This window comes from Limanda limanda, chromosome 4, assembly GCF_963576545.1.
Source record: "Limanda limanda chromosome 4, fLimLim1.1, whole genome shotgun sequence".
In the NCBI taxonomy this organism is placed as follows: domain Eukaryota; kingdom Metazoa; phylum Chordata; class Actinopteri; order Pleuronectiformes; family Pleuronectidae; genus Limanda; species Limanda limanda.
In genome coordinates this window covers 20,509,477-20,526,590 of record NC_083639.1, presented here as the reverse complement: position 1 = coordinate 20,526,590, position 17,114 = coordinate 20,509,477, and the positions used below count along the sequence as shown (strand labels likewise).

At 40.5% G+C, this 17,114-nt stretch overlaps 3 protein-coding genes across 3 annotated transcripts in view; 1 reads left to right on the top strand and 2 right to left on the bottom strand.

Annotated features, from left to right (window-relative positions):
* The first annotated feature begins 5,128 nt into the window (after positions 1 to 5,128).
* svbp (small vasohibin binding protein) lies at positions 5,129 to 7,621 on the top strand. Its single transcript, XM_061069898.1, has 3 exons — positions 5,129 to 5,237; positions 5,890 to 6,023; positions 6,112 to 7,621. The coding sequence occupies exons 2-3, from the start codon at positions 5,910 to 5,912 to the stop codon at positions 6,196 to 6,198; spliced, it is 201 nt and encodes a 66-aa protein (XP_060925881.1). The 5' UTR covers positions 5,129 to 5,237; positions 5,890 to 5,909; the 3' UTR covers positions 6,199 to 7,621.
* Positions 7,622 to 8,785: 1,164 nt separating this feature from the next.
* Positions 8,786 to 13,461, bottom strand: fbxo2 (F-box protein 2). The gene is made up of 6 exons (XM_061069968.1): positions 13,378 to 13,461; positions 12,415 to 12,480; positions 12,014 to 12,140; positions 10,918 to 11,010; positions 10,694 to 10,832; positions 8,786 to 10,159 (listed from the first exon to the last, which is right to left on the bottom strand). Exons 2-6 carry the CDS (start codon positions 12,449 to 12,451, stop codon positions 10,025 to 10,027), a joined length of 531 nt encoding a protein of 176 aa, XP_060925951.1. The 5' UTR covers positions 12,452 to 12,480; positions 13,378 to 13,461; the 3' UTR covers positions 8,786 to 10,024.
* A 1,587-nt stretch (positions 13,462 to 15,048) lies between these two features.
* The window catches only part of LOC133000464 (integrin alpha-5-like), a 47,349-nt gene continuing 45,283 nt past the window's right edge, over positions 15,049 to 17,114 (bottom strand). Inside the window, exons 28-30 of the mRNA XM_061070410.1 lie at positions 16,454 to 16,555; positions 16,216 to 16,338; positions 15,049 to 15,855 (exon numbers count right to left, since the gene is read on the bottom strand). Coding sequence (XP_060926393.1) covers positions 15,772 to 15,855; positions 16,216 to 16,338; positions 16,454 to 16,555 — 309 coding nt within the window. The 3' untranslated portion in view covers positions 15,049 to 15,771. The remainder of the gene's footprint in view (positions 15,856 to 16,215; positions 16,339 to 16,453; positions 16,556 to 17,114) is intronic.

Here is a 17,114-nt window from a genome sequence, read left to right as displayed (position 1 = left end):
TACTAGCGTCCTCCATTTTCGTAGCAAAACAACATAACATCACTGGCTTTTTACTGATTTGTCCCCCCCCCCTCCCCAGTTGGTACAACAACATCAATGTGATGAGACTCTGATGAGTGTATGACGAATCATAGGCACAATAATGTAAATAGAGAACCGTCTAAGAGAGCAGTGGCAGGTCATCAACGTCATCTATTGCCAGAAAATACAGAAAAAAATTAAATAAACATGCTGTGGAAATAGTGCTGGAAACCACAAAAAGATGGAGGAGAAATTGTTTTTCCTAAAGTTGCAAATGAAGCCAGCGGATTTTGCATCTGCGTAGACGTGGTTCATAGTAGCAGTCAAACTGTCAAAAATGTTGATCCTACATTTCTGACACTGTCCAAATTTTGTCAAAACCCGTCTTTGGTCACTAATGCTCCAACTGTCTAATCTAGAAGCACAGCTCTGTGTTGAAGCCCATAAATTTAACCATGTTTCTCTCACAACTGTCACCACCATGATAATAATGGGAATGAGAGGTTAAAGGAATCCTGAAGAGGAGGAGAGGGTAAGGTGGGCATTTATATACCACCAGATTAGGGGAAGTTGAGTTGTGGTCCTGCACCTGAGACTCTGCTGGACATCTTCAGTCTGTGAAAGGCAAAAACATCCGTCTGAATGGGCCTTTATAATAGGACTTAGATAATCTTGTGCATATGATCCTTTAGGAAATAAGAGTTTCATGGTCAGATGCTCAGAGCACAAGGTACAAGTTTGTTAGATAACTCTAGTCATATACTGTCTGTCCCCAGAATATGATGCTTAATCCCAAATTAATTGACATAGAGAACATTAGCTGCATCACAGTGATTTATAAAGGTCTGAGAATACACAAAAAAGAAAAGTGTACAGCTGTAGGAATTTCATCAGCAATGCTTTTTTTCAAGAGGACTCTACAGAACGTCCATGGTGCCAGTGACATTCATGTAAGATAGTGAACAAGCCATTATCCTATTGGTTATCCGTTAGCCCTATGACCTTTGTTAAAGACAGTTCAGAAATGTACATTTTTTATATCAAAAAATAGATGTGGACCTAAAGGCAGAGACAATGTCATTTTGAGTTGCAGTGAGTTGTAAGCTAACCACTTCTAAGCGGCAGGCAGAAAGTGGTGTTATCCTGGAGCCTGTCTGTGGATCTGCTTCCATCTCACTCTGACTCCTTCTGGGTCAGAGTCAGCAGCTGCCTGTAACCATCAAAGATATCTTCAACATAAAGGAGCGCTCACTCTGCTGCTACTTCAGGGGACCGAAATGTCCTCAACTTGAAGACTGTCAGTCGACTGAGGTATCACCAACTAATCATTTGAATCTCACATTTGCAGGAGGTTTACAACCCGTGTGATAATGTCAGATCTCAGTGGATCTCAGCAGCTACTTGGTTTTGTATAGTGTCAAACACAATTGATTCTTGGCAGTCAAATTAATTAAATGGTTACATTTCCATGCTATAACTGGTGAATCATAAGAAAACCAGTACTAAAAGCACTTTTTACAATCAGCGTCCCGATATGAGCGATAGGCCTCTACAGGAACATTCAAGTTTCTGCCTTGGTTATGCTTGTTTGTTGTTGTCTTTGCTCTTCTTACTGGTTAAGTGTGTAGTGGTTCTGTGCACCAATCACAGATCAGTAACTTTAGAAACTTGATGCGATGACGGTTGTGGTGCTTATTGGCATCTCTCCATCTGATCTGATAATACCACATCAACACGGTCCCAGTGAGTGTTTGAGAGTTTAACTTGTAACATCTCTCATGAGAACGTTTTGTTTGCAACTTTAACAACAATGTAATTGAGTCTTAAATTACTGAGGGAATCTTCGGGGGATTTAAATGGATATCTGACAATTAGACTATAAAGCCAGCAGGCCTTTACAGACCAGAAGCATGATGCAAAGGTATTACTCAGTAATTATCTATATGACAAATATTACATATCCTGTAATATAAGTAACAATATCACTTATGCTTTAATCTTCATCAATCTACTAATTCCACAAACATCTGTCTGTTTGTGGAATGTATATCTCGCAAACCGTGCACCTTATGGCCTTCACACTCGGCTTCTGTATTGTGAATGACCCAGGGAAGTGCAGTGGCAGATTGTGTCAATACTCAACTGATCTCTGAAATAGCCAACATGCAATTAATGAAAAATTAACCCAAGTTCAGTAAAATCATTCAAACAAAATTCATTCAGAAAAACATTGACGATAAAATCTTCATTGCAGATGAATCAGGTAAGATGAACACAAAGCTTTGTGTGTCATGACATTGTAACTTCAACCTGAACCATAGACTGTTATTAAAAATCTCTGCACAAAACATTGAGGACAAACAATAAAAAGACTCACTATTGACAAGGAATAACTCTGAAGGAGCTCTAGAGCATTAACACAGGACAAGCAAGCAGGCAGGTTTACATCGGGCCCTGCACTATAATTATCAGACAATAAATTCACCTCATGAAAAAGGTTCATCTTTAACCCTCCACTGTAATGTCTCTGAACTGCTCTGTCATAAATGCAGCACATATATGCAGGCAGTGGTAAATCTGCTTCTGAGCTCCATCTTTACATTATTAACAACATCTCAGCAGGTCCATTGTGGTGCCATGCAGCCGTGCAGCCGCGCTCCACCTTCTTCCTGTGATTTGCTGCTAAGTTGGGTCCTGTCATTACTGCGGCTGTTTATGCTTTGCTCTTCCCAGAAATCACTTGTCAATCAGACAGTGTGGTCAGCGCTGTGACGTCTTTCACCCTGGACTTTCTGTGGGTGGCACACGTCTCTGACAGCTGACAACTCACTAGCTGCCCAGTTTGTCGACTGTTTCATTCAAATAAACCTAAACTACATGACACACACCACGTCCTTTCGGTTTTGGGTATTTTTCCCGCAACCCTCCCGGCTCTGGAGGTTTATGACAGATCATTTCAAATATGTCATCAGCTACAACTGAGTCAGAACAACTTGTGTGTCACATTAACTGCTGACAGGAATCAGCATTAAATCATTGTTACTTTCATTCCTGGAAATACAACTTTGAGAAGCATTGCTTTCAACCAAACACACAGATCTGTGAGTTCAGCAGCACATTCAACCTCCTCTGGTGATTTCCAGGCTTTTCACGTGTGTTTTCCCTTCATGCTGCTATGTGCATATAGAGCAGCAGGTCTGGCTGTTGTCTACAGCGTTCAGCTGAAGTTGTTCTTGGCAGGATATTATTCCAGGGGAGAGCACTCTCCTGTAGTTGGAGGATAAATCCAGGTAAACCGTTGGTATGCCACGCGATAAATCTCTGTGGTGTAGCTGCTGCCAGAGGGCACACATGCACACATTCAGAGCTCAGGTTCACAACAACACGGGAGACTACCAGTGCTGTCAGGTAGCCTGGTCCGAGAGGACGATTTCCCCACCTCGTATGTGAGAGTGTTCAGTTATTCTGTCCTCTCATAATGACTGTTTTTGTTTCGACTGGTGATAAATGTGTCCTGGACCACCCTTCAACTTGTGTCAGGCTCACTCCTCACCCAACTGATTTATGCACTGCAGAGGAGCCCTGAGGGGGCAGTGTGTGCAGTATGTATGTTTGTGTGTGTGTGCATATATATGGTGTGAGAATTCACTATCAGCTAGGAGCTCTAAATCAAGAGTGAAATGCAGGGAAGCTGTTTGATTGTTTAAACGTTATTATTTTTCGCCCTTTAATCAGCAGTCAGGGGTTCAGACCAAAGATTTCCACATGATTATTTCGTTAGAAACTCTGCTGTCAACCTTCTCTTCTTTTCATATGCACCTTGCAACATTAGCTTATTGTTAAAAGGTGTCCTATGTTAAGAATATTGTGCTATTCAAAATACTCTAACATGTAGCTGATGTGTAACCGGAATGTTGGACAAGGGCGACATCTTGTGGTCAGACCTGGTTGGAGATGAACTGTAAAATCAGGGATAAATGGTAATGATCAAATAGGTAAATCTAAATGTACTCCCCTCTTCTTTTCTTTTCTTCTGTGTAAGGACACTGACTGGAACCCTGCATAAACTCATCTCAGCCTCAGCTTTGAAGAAATTTACTGAATTATCCTTCCACAGCTGCAGTTGTTGACAGATTTCTAAAAGACATCTTTAACACCGGTGGTCGTTATTCCCATGTTGAGTGTGAGCATTAGCTGTTGTGACTAGATACTAAACTTAGGTAATGAATGAATCTGGTTCTCAGTTGAGCACATACCTCGGCCAGGGACCAACATTCCCCTTAAATTCAATCATACTGCACCAAATTACACAAACTTATATCAGCTCCTTAACTCTGCCTAGTATACTTTTTTTATCGAGAACTATGAATTAGTAAAAATTAAGAAAATTGATGCCCTATCTCCCTATGTTGAAGAATGTTTTAAAGAAATTGGCTGGACCAGCTTCTTCGCTGACCTCTTCACTGACCCATGTTGCATCCTTCCACTAAGGTTTGTAGAAAACCGTTTGACTGTTGGAGTGAAACCTTGCTTACAAACATACCAGCAAACGGACAGGGGTAAACAAAAAGATTCCTTGGTGGAGGTAAATGTTACAATGTTTACATGGAACGCCAACCCCGGTTCACCTCACTAAGAGGAGAACAAGAGGGGAGCCCATTTGTTATCGTTCATTTGAACTGTTGTTACTCTTTAGTGTCTGTAAGTTGCTTAATTATATTATTTAAATTCATATAGAAATACAGTGAAATAAGGGTTCCTTTTTGTCATTCTACATTTATGGATGTGAGATCTACCGACTACCATACAGAATCATTGGGTTTGTAATGAATTCAATGAGTAATAAGAATGTTACCGTCAAATCTGACTAAGATACGATTTCCACAATGTGTGATGCTTCAATCGAGTCCAAAAATGTAGAAATGGATGCAATAGTAAAATGAGTGTGTCGAACAATCTGGTTCGTCGTTCTAAAATGTACAAAACTGTTAAACAGGGGGTACCCTTACAGCTAAATTGGCATTACAGGCATAGGCCAGGAAACGAAACGGAACATTTATTCAGACATTTTTTTCTACCCGGACTTGTTTACTGGTGGCACACTGGGAACAGCTGCTTTGATTCAGCTAGGCTAGAAGCTAGCTACAGTCCACTCACTGACTAACTTAAGTGAATTTAGTTTTTTATAATATTCCTCCAGCTCCTATATTCCCCAGGTACGTGCTCCATTATCTGGACTAATATGTTACTGTTACTGAGTTCTTTCTTTATGAAATTTAAATGACAGTTAGCTAACATCAGCAAGTCAAACGTTAGCTAGCATCAACATTAGCAAGTAATTTAGACAGACTTCATTTGCTGACGTTAAACCTACCAGGATTAACAACAGATTTTTAGCGGTTGTCAAAATAGAAACGTTGTTTTGTAGTTTTGGAACGAAGCTACTTTATCACAGAAAATGTCGATTACGTGTTATTGTTGCTAATAAACACGTTACTACCGGTCTGTTTCTCAGTGTGATAATAACGTTAGCTTGAGGAATGTAGCCTCACCGTCAATAAGACAAATCTAAACCAATTGCTAAAGTTGTTCACATTAACACTGAAGACTAAAGAACTGTTTTATGGTCTTCACACCTCAACAACACAGAGCATCACTTATTTAAAGGGATTATAACCACGTTCAGATGTTGTTCATGTGTGTTTGTGCCGTGTTGTTATCCTCTGATCAAGGGGCGTTGCTGATCACTTGTATGTTGCACCAAAGTGGGAACTCAATGTTGTTGTTGGTGGTTTGGGTAATAACAGAGATCCAAATCAGTCTGTGAGACTATGTCAACAAATATCAAGCTCTCTTGAATCCCCTCAGGTTGATCGAGGCCTGTTGCCATGGAGCCCGCCTGCCGTAAGGACAAGCCCAAGCTGAACTCGACCCCGACCAGAGGAGACCGATCCAGGCAGAAGTCTGCACATCAAGAGCTCAAACAGAGGCAGAGAGCCGAGGTGACGACCTTCATCACCACTCCTCATTCTCAATCCTGATCTGATGTCCAAGTTAAATACTTAATATTCCCTCTGTCTTTATTTTCAGATCTATGCCTTGAACAAGGTGATGACAGAGTTGGAGCAGCAGCAGTTTGAGGCCTTCTGTAAACAGATGCAGTCACAGGGAGAATAGAGAGTCCTGCCTGCTCTGTCTTTGTCCTTCACCTGGACAAGGTCACCTGGAACCATCCCAAAACACAACAAACACTGTAACATACTCACTTGAGTCGTTTTCAGACATTAACTCGACGAGAGAATGTCCGGACGAGGGGGTCTAGACTTTCTCCGGAGTTTTCCTTTCACACATGAAGAGTGCGGCAGGAGATTCTCCGCTCAGACATGTTCTCAACAACACATAAATCTCTGCAGTGTTCAGGTGAAGGGTGGGACAGCATTCAGAGGCAGGATGCTACGTATTGAGGGCTCTATGGAAATCACATATTTTGGTTTACTGCATATGCACACCAGCCCTTATCACCAAAGGCTCTCTAGACATCTTAATCAGTGTGGCACCACTTTTTTATTCTGAGATATTTATATATATACTTATTGTTTTTTTAGTTTTGTGTCCGTTGCGGACTCAGGATAATCTCCTGCTGTTTTCTCACATGGGCTCAAGTGGATTTTATCGTTATCAAAGTTTTAACTAGGGAGCGGGCAAGAGAAACCCCGGAGTTCAGTGCATGTCTGAAAGTTGCTTTACATTTTCAAGCTGATATTCGGTTAGATTTAATGCTGTTTGTACTTCTCGAGAAGAGTTTTAAAAAATCCTCTTTGTCCCTGATGTGTTTGTGACTTGAGTCCATAATAAGAGCACAGAGCAGTTTCATATTCCCTACAGACACGTCAAGTCACTGACATTTCTTTTCCTTAAATATCCTTTGTAGCATTGAGGCAATGTAACTCAGGCAACAGAGTTTTTTATACCATTTGTTTTACTTTCCACTAGTGTCCACATTCACAATTAAATGTTGTATAGGTCAAATGCTCATATAAATTGAATTGAAATCACTCAAGACACCACAGTGTTGATAACAAAGGAATGGGCCAGTTAAAAGTTCATACTTTGTAGATAAGATCTATTTGAGTATTTTGAGTATTTGGATAATGTTTCATTTCATGAGTTTGCTCAACATGAGCATCAAACTCAAGTCCTGGTCATCCATTTGATCCATTTGGTTGCTCTTTTGAAGTGCTAGATTTTTTAACATGGGCCGTGATAAATAAACATATTACACTAAACTGAAAAAGCTGGTCGCCACAGCTAGCATTGAAAGACTGCTTTTCACAGCCAAGGGTTGTAAGAATGAGTGGCTGAACTTAAGCTAATTTACTGATTCATAAGCATGTAGCTTTAAACTAAACAGTGCCCTTAATTTGTCGAGTGAGTAAATGGTGCAATGCCAACTGGCATGAATTTTTTTTATTGGGTTGTATTGTCACTTACAAGGTTGCAATCAAACCTTTATTTATGGCTGAAGTTAGTATTTATATTATTTAACACAGTATGTCAACCACTTGAGAATATCAGTTTTAAAGAAATGAATGAAAATTAAAGTGAGTTTTTTAAAAATGGCTGTTTTTATTTGATAGTGTCCACATTTTGCATATATGTTGAATCTTAGAGTCTTGCAACATTTAAATATTATTTGAATTGTCATCCAGTGAACTTGATTCTTTAAACCCAGCTTAAGGGTTGATTTATTGATCCTGGATGAAGTTATCGTGAGTAAACACACCTATTTTGAAATAATACTATACATGAGTAAATGTTGTAATTATAATTTGGTTGAAATACACTGCTGACAGAAACCTTCTGAGCATAAAACTTTAACTATACTAACTTCTTTTATTCTCTGTCTGGCCTCGTTTCTATAGACATTTTGCCAACGTGCCAGGCCTCACATTAATGGTTGGTATTCATATTGCAGCTTTTCTATTCTTCATATTCAAATAACTAATATGCAATGTTAAAGAAAGTGATAAAACATTTATGGAGCTGCACCATGATTATGGTTCAGGATCTTCCCTGAACCAAATTGCACACCCTTTTCCAACTCTGATGTTAAGCTGTCGAGTAGTTTTTGCATAATCTTAACAACGAATAAACCGACAAGCGTGAAAACATAACCACCTTATTGGAGGTAAACAGGGGGAGACTTTAAATATTGGTTCAAACTCAAGATCTGAATTCAGTGTTTCTTAAAAACTGACTAGATATCATGTGAATTAGGTGAGAGTTTTTGAAAATATCCAGAGATCAGCAGTTTCGGAAACACCTAAATAAGTGTTCCTACATTCAGATTTTTCATGTGAATATTAACTGAAGCTATTGACCTGTTTCTGCTGGATTTTATACATTGCGTTATGAACTTACATCCAAATGAGAGTGGAGGATGTTGTAGGGGGCGGGTCCCAATTCCCCTGTATTAACCAGCCTCCACTGATAAACAGTGTATGGTGACCAGAAGATGGAGTCTTGCCCCACATATCCCATCTCTGCACCAGAAGCCCCAAAATATTGGCCGTTGCCACAAGAGGCTAAATCATCATCAGACAAAGCCAATGGGCTCTGAAATTGAGTTAGTAAAAACTGTGTCCAAATCCAATCTCCCACCGTCTTCCACCTTCCCGCTACAGTCTGACGTTATTTTATTCAGTTGGTTAGATCTTTATAAAAAAAAATTACGTGATTAAACAGAAAGTACAGTAGACGACAATATATTTCATTATTTTAATTCATATTTGACTGATTACAACCACCAGTCATGTGGTTTAGCCCCAGCATATGTCACCGTGCAGAGGTAGTAGTTCAGAAATAGATCAGGATTCTTGACTATTTTGTAAGCAGTAGTTTTAAGGTAAGTAAAGCCAAGCTGTCACCATGACAGTGCTCTGTGGTGATTCATAGTCATAGATTAGTAACTAAAGTCTTCATAGCAGCTGCATGTTTCCACAGCATGAGCAGCGACATAAGGTGGATTCAGAGAGTTTTCAGACCTTTCACTCTTTTAAACTAATAAAATGAATGTTTACCCATCAATCTACACTCAATGATCCACAGTGATATAATGAAAACATGTTTAAGAAGAATCTTAGCCGCAATTGCAACTTCAAATTTGGTGGAAAGACTTTGTACAGATGGATTTAGGGCTGTTTAAAACTCTCCACAAAGGTTCTAATCTATGGGGTTTGAGTTCGGACTTTATCTAGGCCACAGTCCTGTGGCCTAGATAAAGTCCTGAATCGCTTGTGTTGTCTTGGTTACATGCCCCGGGGCACTGTTGTGTTGAAAGGTGAAATTCCCTCTATTCTGTCCACTCTCTGTGTCCCTGCTGCTAAGAACCGCCTCCAAAACATGACAATACCACCAGGTTTTCTCATATTTCATAATTATTGTGGTCAGTGTGCTGTTGGAAACACTCAAACATCTGCCATACGTTCACTGGAGGTCTACAGAGAGTTCACTGGAATTGACTCGGTTTTTGTTCTAAAACGCAGTGCGAGTAGTGGGACCTTATAGACACACATGTGCTGTTCCAATTTACAGTATATCCAGTCCATTCAGTTTATCCACAGGTGCATTCAATGTCTGGACACAAGTCGAGGTAAATTAAAGCTGCACCTGACCACAGTATTTAGTGTCACAGCAAAGGGCCTGGCTACTTTTGCAAATGAGGCATTTCAGTTCTTTTAATTTACAGGAATCTATGATTCGCAAAAAAATAAAATGGTTTAAAATTAAATCTACAAAACAATCAAATGTGCAAAATGTGAAGGGGTCTGAATAATCTCTGAAGCCACTATGCAGTGGTGAAAGCTACAGTAGGTGCATAAGGCAAAGCTGGTCCTCCTGAACCCTTAAACCCTTAAACCCTTCACTCTGTGCCCTGATATATCCCCCTGCCTCCCTTCCCTCTTTATTTCCCTTCTCCTCCCTCTCTTCTTTTTCTTTCCAATTAGACTTCAACAGTAACAGAGCTCCCAGTGACCCGCACTCCAAACCAGCCGTTCCAGAACTTGGCGTCTTGTCCTCCATGTTCAAAGGAGATGTGGCGCAGTCCGGGGCCATACTCAGAAAATGAATTGTTGATCTGAGGTTCAAACAGAGAGGGGACAAAAAGCAAGTCACCAAGGTGATTTGCCCCTGATGACGTGCCCACTGAACCTGTCAAGGCCTCGCTCCTGCCCTGACCTTTATTAGGGCATTGCATCACACATGCGTGTTGCGTTCATTTCTCAAGATGTGCACAACCTATGATCCAAATGGATGCAAGACACATGGAGCAGCCCTCTTATGTACACTTTGCATAGTTAATAGCAAATATATCCCGTCCGGCTGGGTTAGTCAAATAGTAACAACAGTTAAGGTTAAAGTGAGTCTTCAGAAAACCAATGTTAAACAAGTAATGTCCTCTGAAGTAATGGAGACTATGTGTGTGTGTGTGTGTGTGTGTGTGTGTGTGTGTGTGTACAGCTATCTTTGTGAGGACCAGACATTTTGTGAGGACCAGACATTTTGGGAAAGTGCAATATGCCAATGAATTTCCTCACTTAGATAGCTGTACAAACTTGTGTGTCTGTGTTAGTGTGTGTGTGTGTCTGTGTTAGTGTGTGTGTCTGTGTACCTGTCTCCACGAGCAGTCGTCACTGTCGGGGTCGAGAATCACCGGCTCAGGTTTAAACTCCTGCATGACCTCGTGATTCTCATCCAGCAGAGACACGGTCATTTGGTAGGTGCAGCCGCAGTCTGTCCTCCCACAGTACCTGCAGGATGAGCTTCAACATTAACCAGTGATGCTCCACATGTATCCACTGTGTCCATTGCATTCTCAGTCCACCTCTGTCTCACCAGTCTTCCACGTTGACGGCAGGCTGAGCGTCCAGCTGCTCGACGGAGTAACCCTCTGCCATCAAGTCGATCACCTGCCTCTTCAGACACAGCCTGGGACACACAAACCGTGGTGCGTTTGTGTGGGATTGATGAAAACAGTCACTCACTCACTTTCATATGGACATACTCACACATATAAGTCATATTCAATGTAAATGAAATAGAAGATACTACTGTGTGAAACATGATGATTTTTATTATGGGGATAATTGACTTTTGTATTGTACAAATATACAATTAAAAAGACAACATAATAATGATCATGTAAATCAGTTTTTGTGATGAAAAGTCCAATACCCAATTATTTATCCATTTGTGAAGACTTAATAACTATCTTCAACGACTTCACGCAAATTATTATGGTTTTATTAAGAAACTGCCTCTTCTCATGGACACGTTATGTGAAACATAATTAAATATTTCAAAGCACACATTTTTAACACTGACAAAAGTTGCATCTCTTTTTATCAAGTTGTTTTCTTTTAGCTCAAATAATCTGATTGATTAGTGTTTATTGCTTCGATATCTTGTTTTTTTATTTAACTTGACTATTCCATTGAAAACCATCCAAACCATCCATACTTTTACTGGTAGACATAAGTAAAGTCTAAAATGAAAAAAATATTTAAATCGTATCATAATAATGATGGAACCATTTTTCATTGATAGTGTCATAGTTCTATTCCAAGCTGTCCAAAAAGATCTCATAAGTTGTCTACAAGCAGCTTATTATAGCCCATAGGTACTATTGTTAAGGCTCCTCTCAAGGGTGTATTAATGGAATCAGAATCGGGTTTTATTGCCAAGCAGATTTACACATACAAGGAATTTGCTGTGGTATGTTTGAGCAAGTATTAATATAAAAAAAATTGAAAAATTCAAAAGTGGGAAAATGTGGGGCTAAATTAAATATAATTAATACTTAGTAACAGAAGAGGGATTGTGCAATCGAAAAGTTGTAAATAAACACTAGAGACTGGATGCTCCAAAGTGCGGCAAACTCTCACCTTAAGGAGGTATAGCCAAACCTAAACCAAACCTGATAGTCACTCACTCAAACGAGGTGGCAAAGTACTTGGTCACTCCATCACTGCAGAAGTCGTGGCCACAGTCTCCTGGCATGTCTTCCACCGTCCACTGGTTTCCACCGTTCTCCGTCAGCTCCCAGAATTCCAGCTGTTCTGGGAGGGGAAATGCACAGTCTCACGCTGCCAATAGTAGTGTGCTGTATTTTATACTGTATATACTTAGAGTCATGTTCAATTACAAGGACAGGTTTGATTAAGATTGACCAGCAATGGAAGACCAAGACCAGAACTATCCCAATTTCTATCTTAAATATAAAAATTATACTTAAGGATAGTGAAAGCTCACTCATGACTTTAGAAATAGTCCACATAATAAATCAACCAGCTACATAGTTGCTGATCCTCTCTAAATAAAATGACACCTCACCTTCCCCACTGGGATTCTTCAGAAGGTTTCTGGCCATGATTACAGCTCATACAGAGAAGGAAGGACCTGTACGCATAAAATGAGGAAAGAACCAATTGGATCATTACATATTTTCACTCCACTTTCTATCAGGCTGTCTGGACGAATCAGCTCACAGCTCAAATCCAACTGAAATGTTTGCAGTGTTTAGAAGAGTTGGAAAACAAACGACTGTGACTCTGATCGGTGACGGATGTAGTGTTTGTTCCCCCAGGATTGAGGTCAAAAATTAAACCAGGGCTGAGTCATCGCCCTTGATTCCAAACCCAAATACCATAATACCCAGTCTGCTGACTCACAGCACTGCAGCTGGGGCCAAAGCTCCCCCTGTGTCCTTCCTGAATAGGAGGCATCACAAAGGATCAACTGTCAGAAATCATCCAGCAGGAAAACAACCTGGGCTGGCACATTGGTATAGGAACGATGATTCAAGGGGCTAGTTTCATTTTACTTCTTAGGGAGAGGTAGTGACTATAGCTGTGTTTTATTTAAATTCGTTTGTATCACTATTGTCCCATGTAGCTTATTTATACCATATCAGAAAGAAACCTGATGACAAATATTCCAATGAAGGTTCCTCCTGAGTCTGTGCCATAATGTTTGTGTTTTTCTGGGTCAGTCATAACACAAGCAATGAGAGCTACTGTAAAAAGTGGAAATATCAGTTTTAACTAAAGCTATATTTGACCAGAGGCATGGAAAACAGGTTTGTGCGTGTTGAACATTTTGCTGCATATTCCCTCTGCATTTCACTGCTCATCCTGGTTCCAAAGGCAAACAGCTGAGTCATCTGCCCCTGCAGACTCTTGTATTGCATTACAGACAGATGAGATTACAGTGCATGCACAACAGTGTCCTGCTCTACTGTAAATGACACGTTCAACTCTGTTTAATCACATACGACAGAAGGAAAGTGTTACTCACAGCCAAGTGGAAGCAAGTGCAGTCGTCTGTTTCTTCTATCCCTTTCTAGGAATCAACACTTGTGCTCCTCTCCAGAGTTCCACCCTTGTGATGGTGGCTTATATAACCAGCGAGCGCACACACACTTACAGTGAGGGGGGGGGAGGGGAGGGGGGCATAAAAACTCAGAGTTGGGAGGGAGCATCCATCCAGCGGAACTCAGCAGAACCGTGCAAGCACACACTCAGCACAAATGTGGGTTACAGCAAACACATCAATATCAACAGTAGGAGAAAACATCCAGGACTCTTCAGAGGTAACCAGGTCGTGAACATATCTCTCTCTCTCTCTCTCTCTCTCTCTCTCTCTCTCTCTCTCTCTCTCTCTCTCCTGTTCGACCTGTTAAAGTGTGTTCAAATGTATCAACGAAAGTATGCTTCTGCTTCTATGACGCTGTGGTGGCACCAGCCATCTGCTCTGGAGTGGTCTGACCATCGACTGCTGACAGGAGGAAACTGGACGGTATCTTGAGAAAAGGCCAGTGGAGGTAGTGGGACAGAGAATGAAAGCTAATCTATCATCTCCAGTCCCTGCAGGACACCATCACTGGGCAGCTCCTTCAGCATCATATTGATCAACTGAAGGGTCTGAAGGAGGGGTAGTGCACCTCACTTCTTCCTGCAGCTGTTAACCTATAAAGTCAGCTCTGCTCCCAGTCGACCATGCAAGAGTATAATCTTGTAAAATAATATATCTGTGCTATAATCATTTTCTATCAGGGCTATTCCAATCATGTTACTCTGTTTGTATCATGTTGGCATTGCATTATTTTCTCTTTTATGTTTCCTTGCGTTCATATCGTACGACTTGTTTACTTTTTCTACTGATGTGTATTTGGACTGTCCCCTCTGCTACTGTAACACAACATATGTTCCCATAGTGCAACTAAAAGTCTTCTCTTCTCTCCTCTTATCTTATACTTCAGTTGGGTATTTCCATTTGAAAAAATCTATGCGTCTACTTCTACATGTGAGAGGTGATTATTACCATAACTTAATACGTTTATCTGAATGCTATGATTACATTTCACATTAACATTTTACATAAGAACACATGACCAGCCTACATTGCAGTAGAGTACATATTTAAATAGTGTATAAATTGTGTTAGTAAATCTTTCTCACATGGTTTATTTTATGCTCATTCCACAAAGCGTTTGAAGGAACAACTTTGTTGTCGAACTCTGATATTTGACATCTGTCCCACTCAAACTTTCCTTCTGACTGGTGACGTTTGTTAACATCACATGATATCCAGCCCAGTTCAAATGGCAAAGGTACAAATAGCAGCTAAAACACAAGCAGTTTATTCAGGTTTTTCTCAAAGAAGTGGTTTATTAGTAGAGATCAAAAACCTGCTCTCATCATTACTTCACTTGAATGTATCAGCTTCATCGTGCCTCATCGTGCCATCGGGACACAAGAGATATGTGAAAACTTGAAACCTCTTGAATGCATCAGAAGACGTGCATGTACAGTGGTAGTAACATATGACACTTAAAAAGGGAAGTAATTAGGCATTAAACAACTTTGCTAGAGTTGAGAAATGCAAAAACTGAGATTGGAAAATGTTGAAAATGTTGGCCTTCTGAAGTTATGTTTTAAATCCACTCTAGGTAATTTTTACAAACCCTCTAAATCTGAATTTAGAAAATTGTCTCAGTCTTTGAGGTCACTATCCACTGCTCATAGAATCAAGTTTTTTTGGATGGGTATACAAAATTAGGCTTTATTCTGGGCCACCACACCAACAGATCATAACACAATGAATACAATATATTACATTACAACAAACACAATACCTCCCAATATGGGAGAGGAATGATTCAAGTAAAACATCGCAGTTTCACCGGGATTGTCCCTCAGACATTACAGTACAACAATCAACAGGAAAAACACTGGGCCATAAATAACAAGTGGTGTATACATTGTACAAAAGCAGGAATTTCAAAAGATATTTAACACTTGGGCTGCAAACGTGGCTTCAAATACACATTTTCCGGTTAAAGGAATTCTGTAGCGTTAGTGCCATTGTTGGAGGTGCATTTGTTTTCCTGTATCTGAGGAGGATTTTCCAAAGTAACATTTTTCCACAGGGATTGGCGATGGAGGAAGTCTGTGTTGTTTTCTTTTTCTCCAGAAGCTTCATAAATCTCACTCCCAAAAGAGCAGTGCGTATTCAACTGCATCACCCTTGTAGTCATTAGTGCAGCACCAGATTGTATTTGTATTCCAGTGATACAGCTCCCAGAATATCCCTTCATTAAATGGGTTGCCTGCTTATCCTTCTTTGTTTGGCAATGCGACGGTGATTCCAGTTCCTTGGAGCAGCTGCAGGGGAGGATCCGTCTTGGATCTAAGCTTCAGAGGACGCCTGGGGTTTGAGCTGGGCCTTCTCCATGGTCGTACCGTACGGATCTGACCTTTTAAAGAAGCCCATCTGGAGGGAAACAGAGGGAGATGCACATCAATCTGACAAATTCTGGAGGAGGAAATATTTTTAAAGGTTAATAACCCCCAGTCTCCTCTATGGTTTGTTATTGTGCTAAAGTCGAGAGTTTAGAAAACAGTCATTTCTGAGCGCGGCTTGGTTATTATAGAAGAAGCTGATTTCAGTGTGGCAGACTGTATGTGTTTGTCACAGTGTCAAAGTCAAAGTGCAAATGCATGGACTCACTACCTTCAACAAGTGTATGACTGCAACGTGGGTATTTACACAATACCTGAAGATTAAGTTTTACCACATGCCAGTTATTTTCTATTGTGATGGTATAAGTACGGCTATTCTTGAGTTTATTACCTTGTACAGTAGATATATGAGCAGGGCGAGTAACAGCAGCCCAGCGAGCACAGCCAGGATGATGATCCACACTGGAACAGAATACATACTGTCCGGCTTGTTCCACATCACGGCCGTCACCACCTAAACAACAGGAACCACAGCACTGAAATGAGCCTCCACATACCTATTCACATGCAAACAAGTTTACAAGGTTTGTGAAATTGTAAAATCGAATAAAAAGATCAGGTTGTGTTACCTTTTTGTATCCCATTGGCTTGGATTTTGGAAGAATAGAATAAGGCATCCTTTCCACTTTGTAGTGAACAGAGCACTCCAGAATATACTGCTTGTAAGCCCTCTGTGGACAAGCAGAGCACAGTAGGACAAGTTTTAAAGGGGCTTCGGTGTCTCAGAGCTGATGATAGCTGATATTTTGTATCATATATTTAATGGGCAGATGTGACTCAGGAGGTAGAGAGGGTTGTCCATTAACAAGAGGGTCGGTGGTTCAATCTCCCAGTCCGTATTCTGAAGTTCCCATGGACAAGATACAAGAACCCCAAATTTTCCCAGAGGGCTGTGCAAACAGTGTATGAAAGTGATGGAAAAAGAACAGTGGATAGACGTGCTGCATGAATATGTCTGTCCACGGTTTTCAGAATGAATCGGGGGCTTCATTCCAGGACGTCAGCAGGAGAAAGACACTCTGGTTTGTGATCAAACTGTTTAAACTAATTCCATGTTTTACATTTACTTTCGCTATATAGAGCTGATTAAAAAAAATATATACCCCTGCCCCCAAACAACATAACATAAAATGTTCTACTGAGCGGTGTTAGTGTCTTTGGGCAAAGTTCTCAAGCCCAAATTGCCCCTGATGAATGTGCCACCAGTAGGCAAATGTGATACAAAAAGCG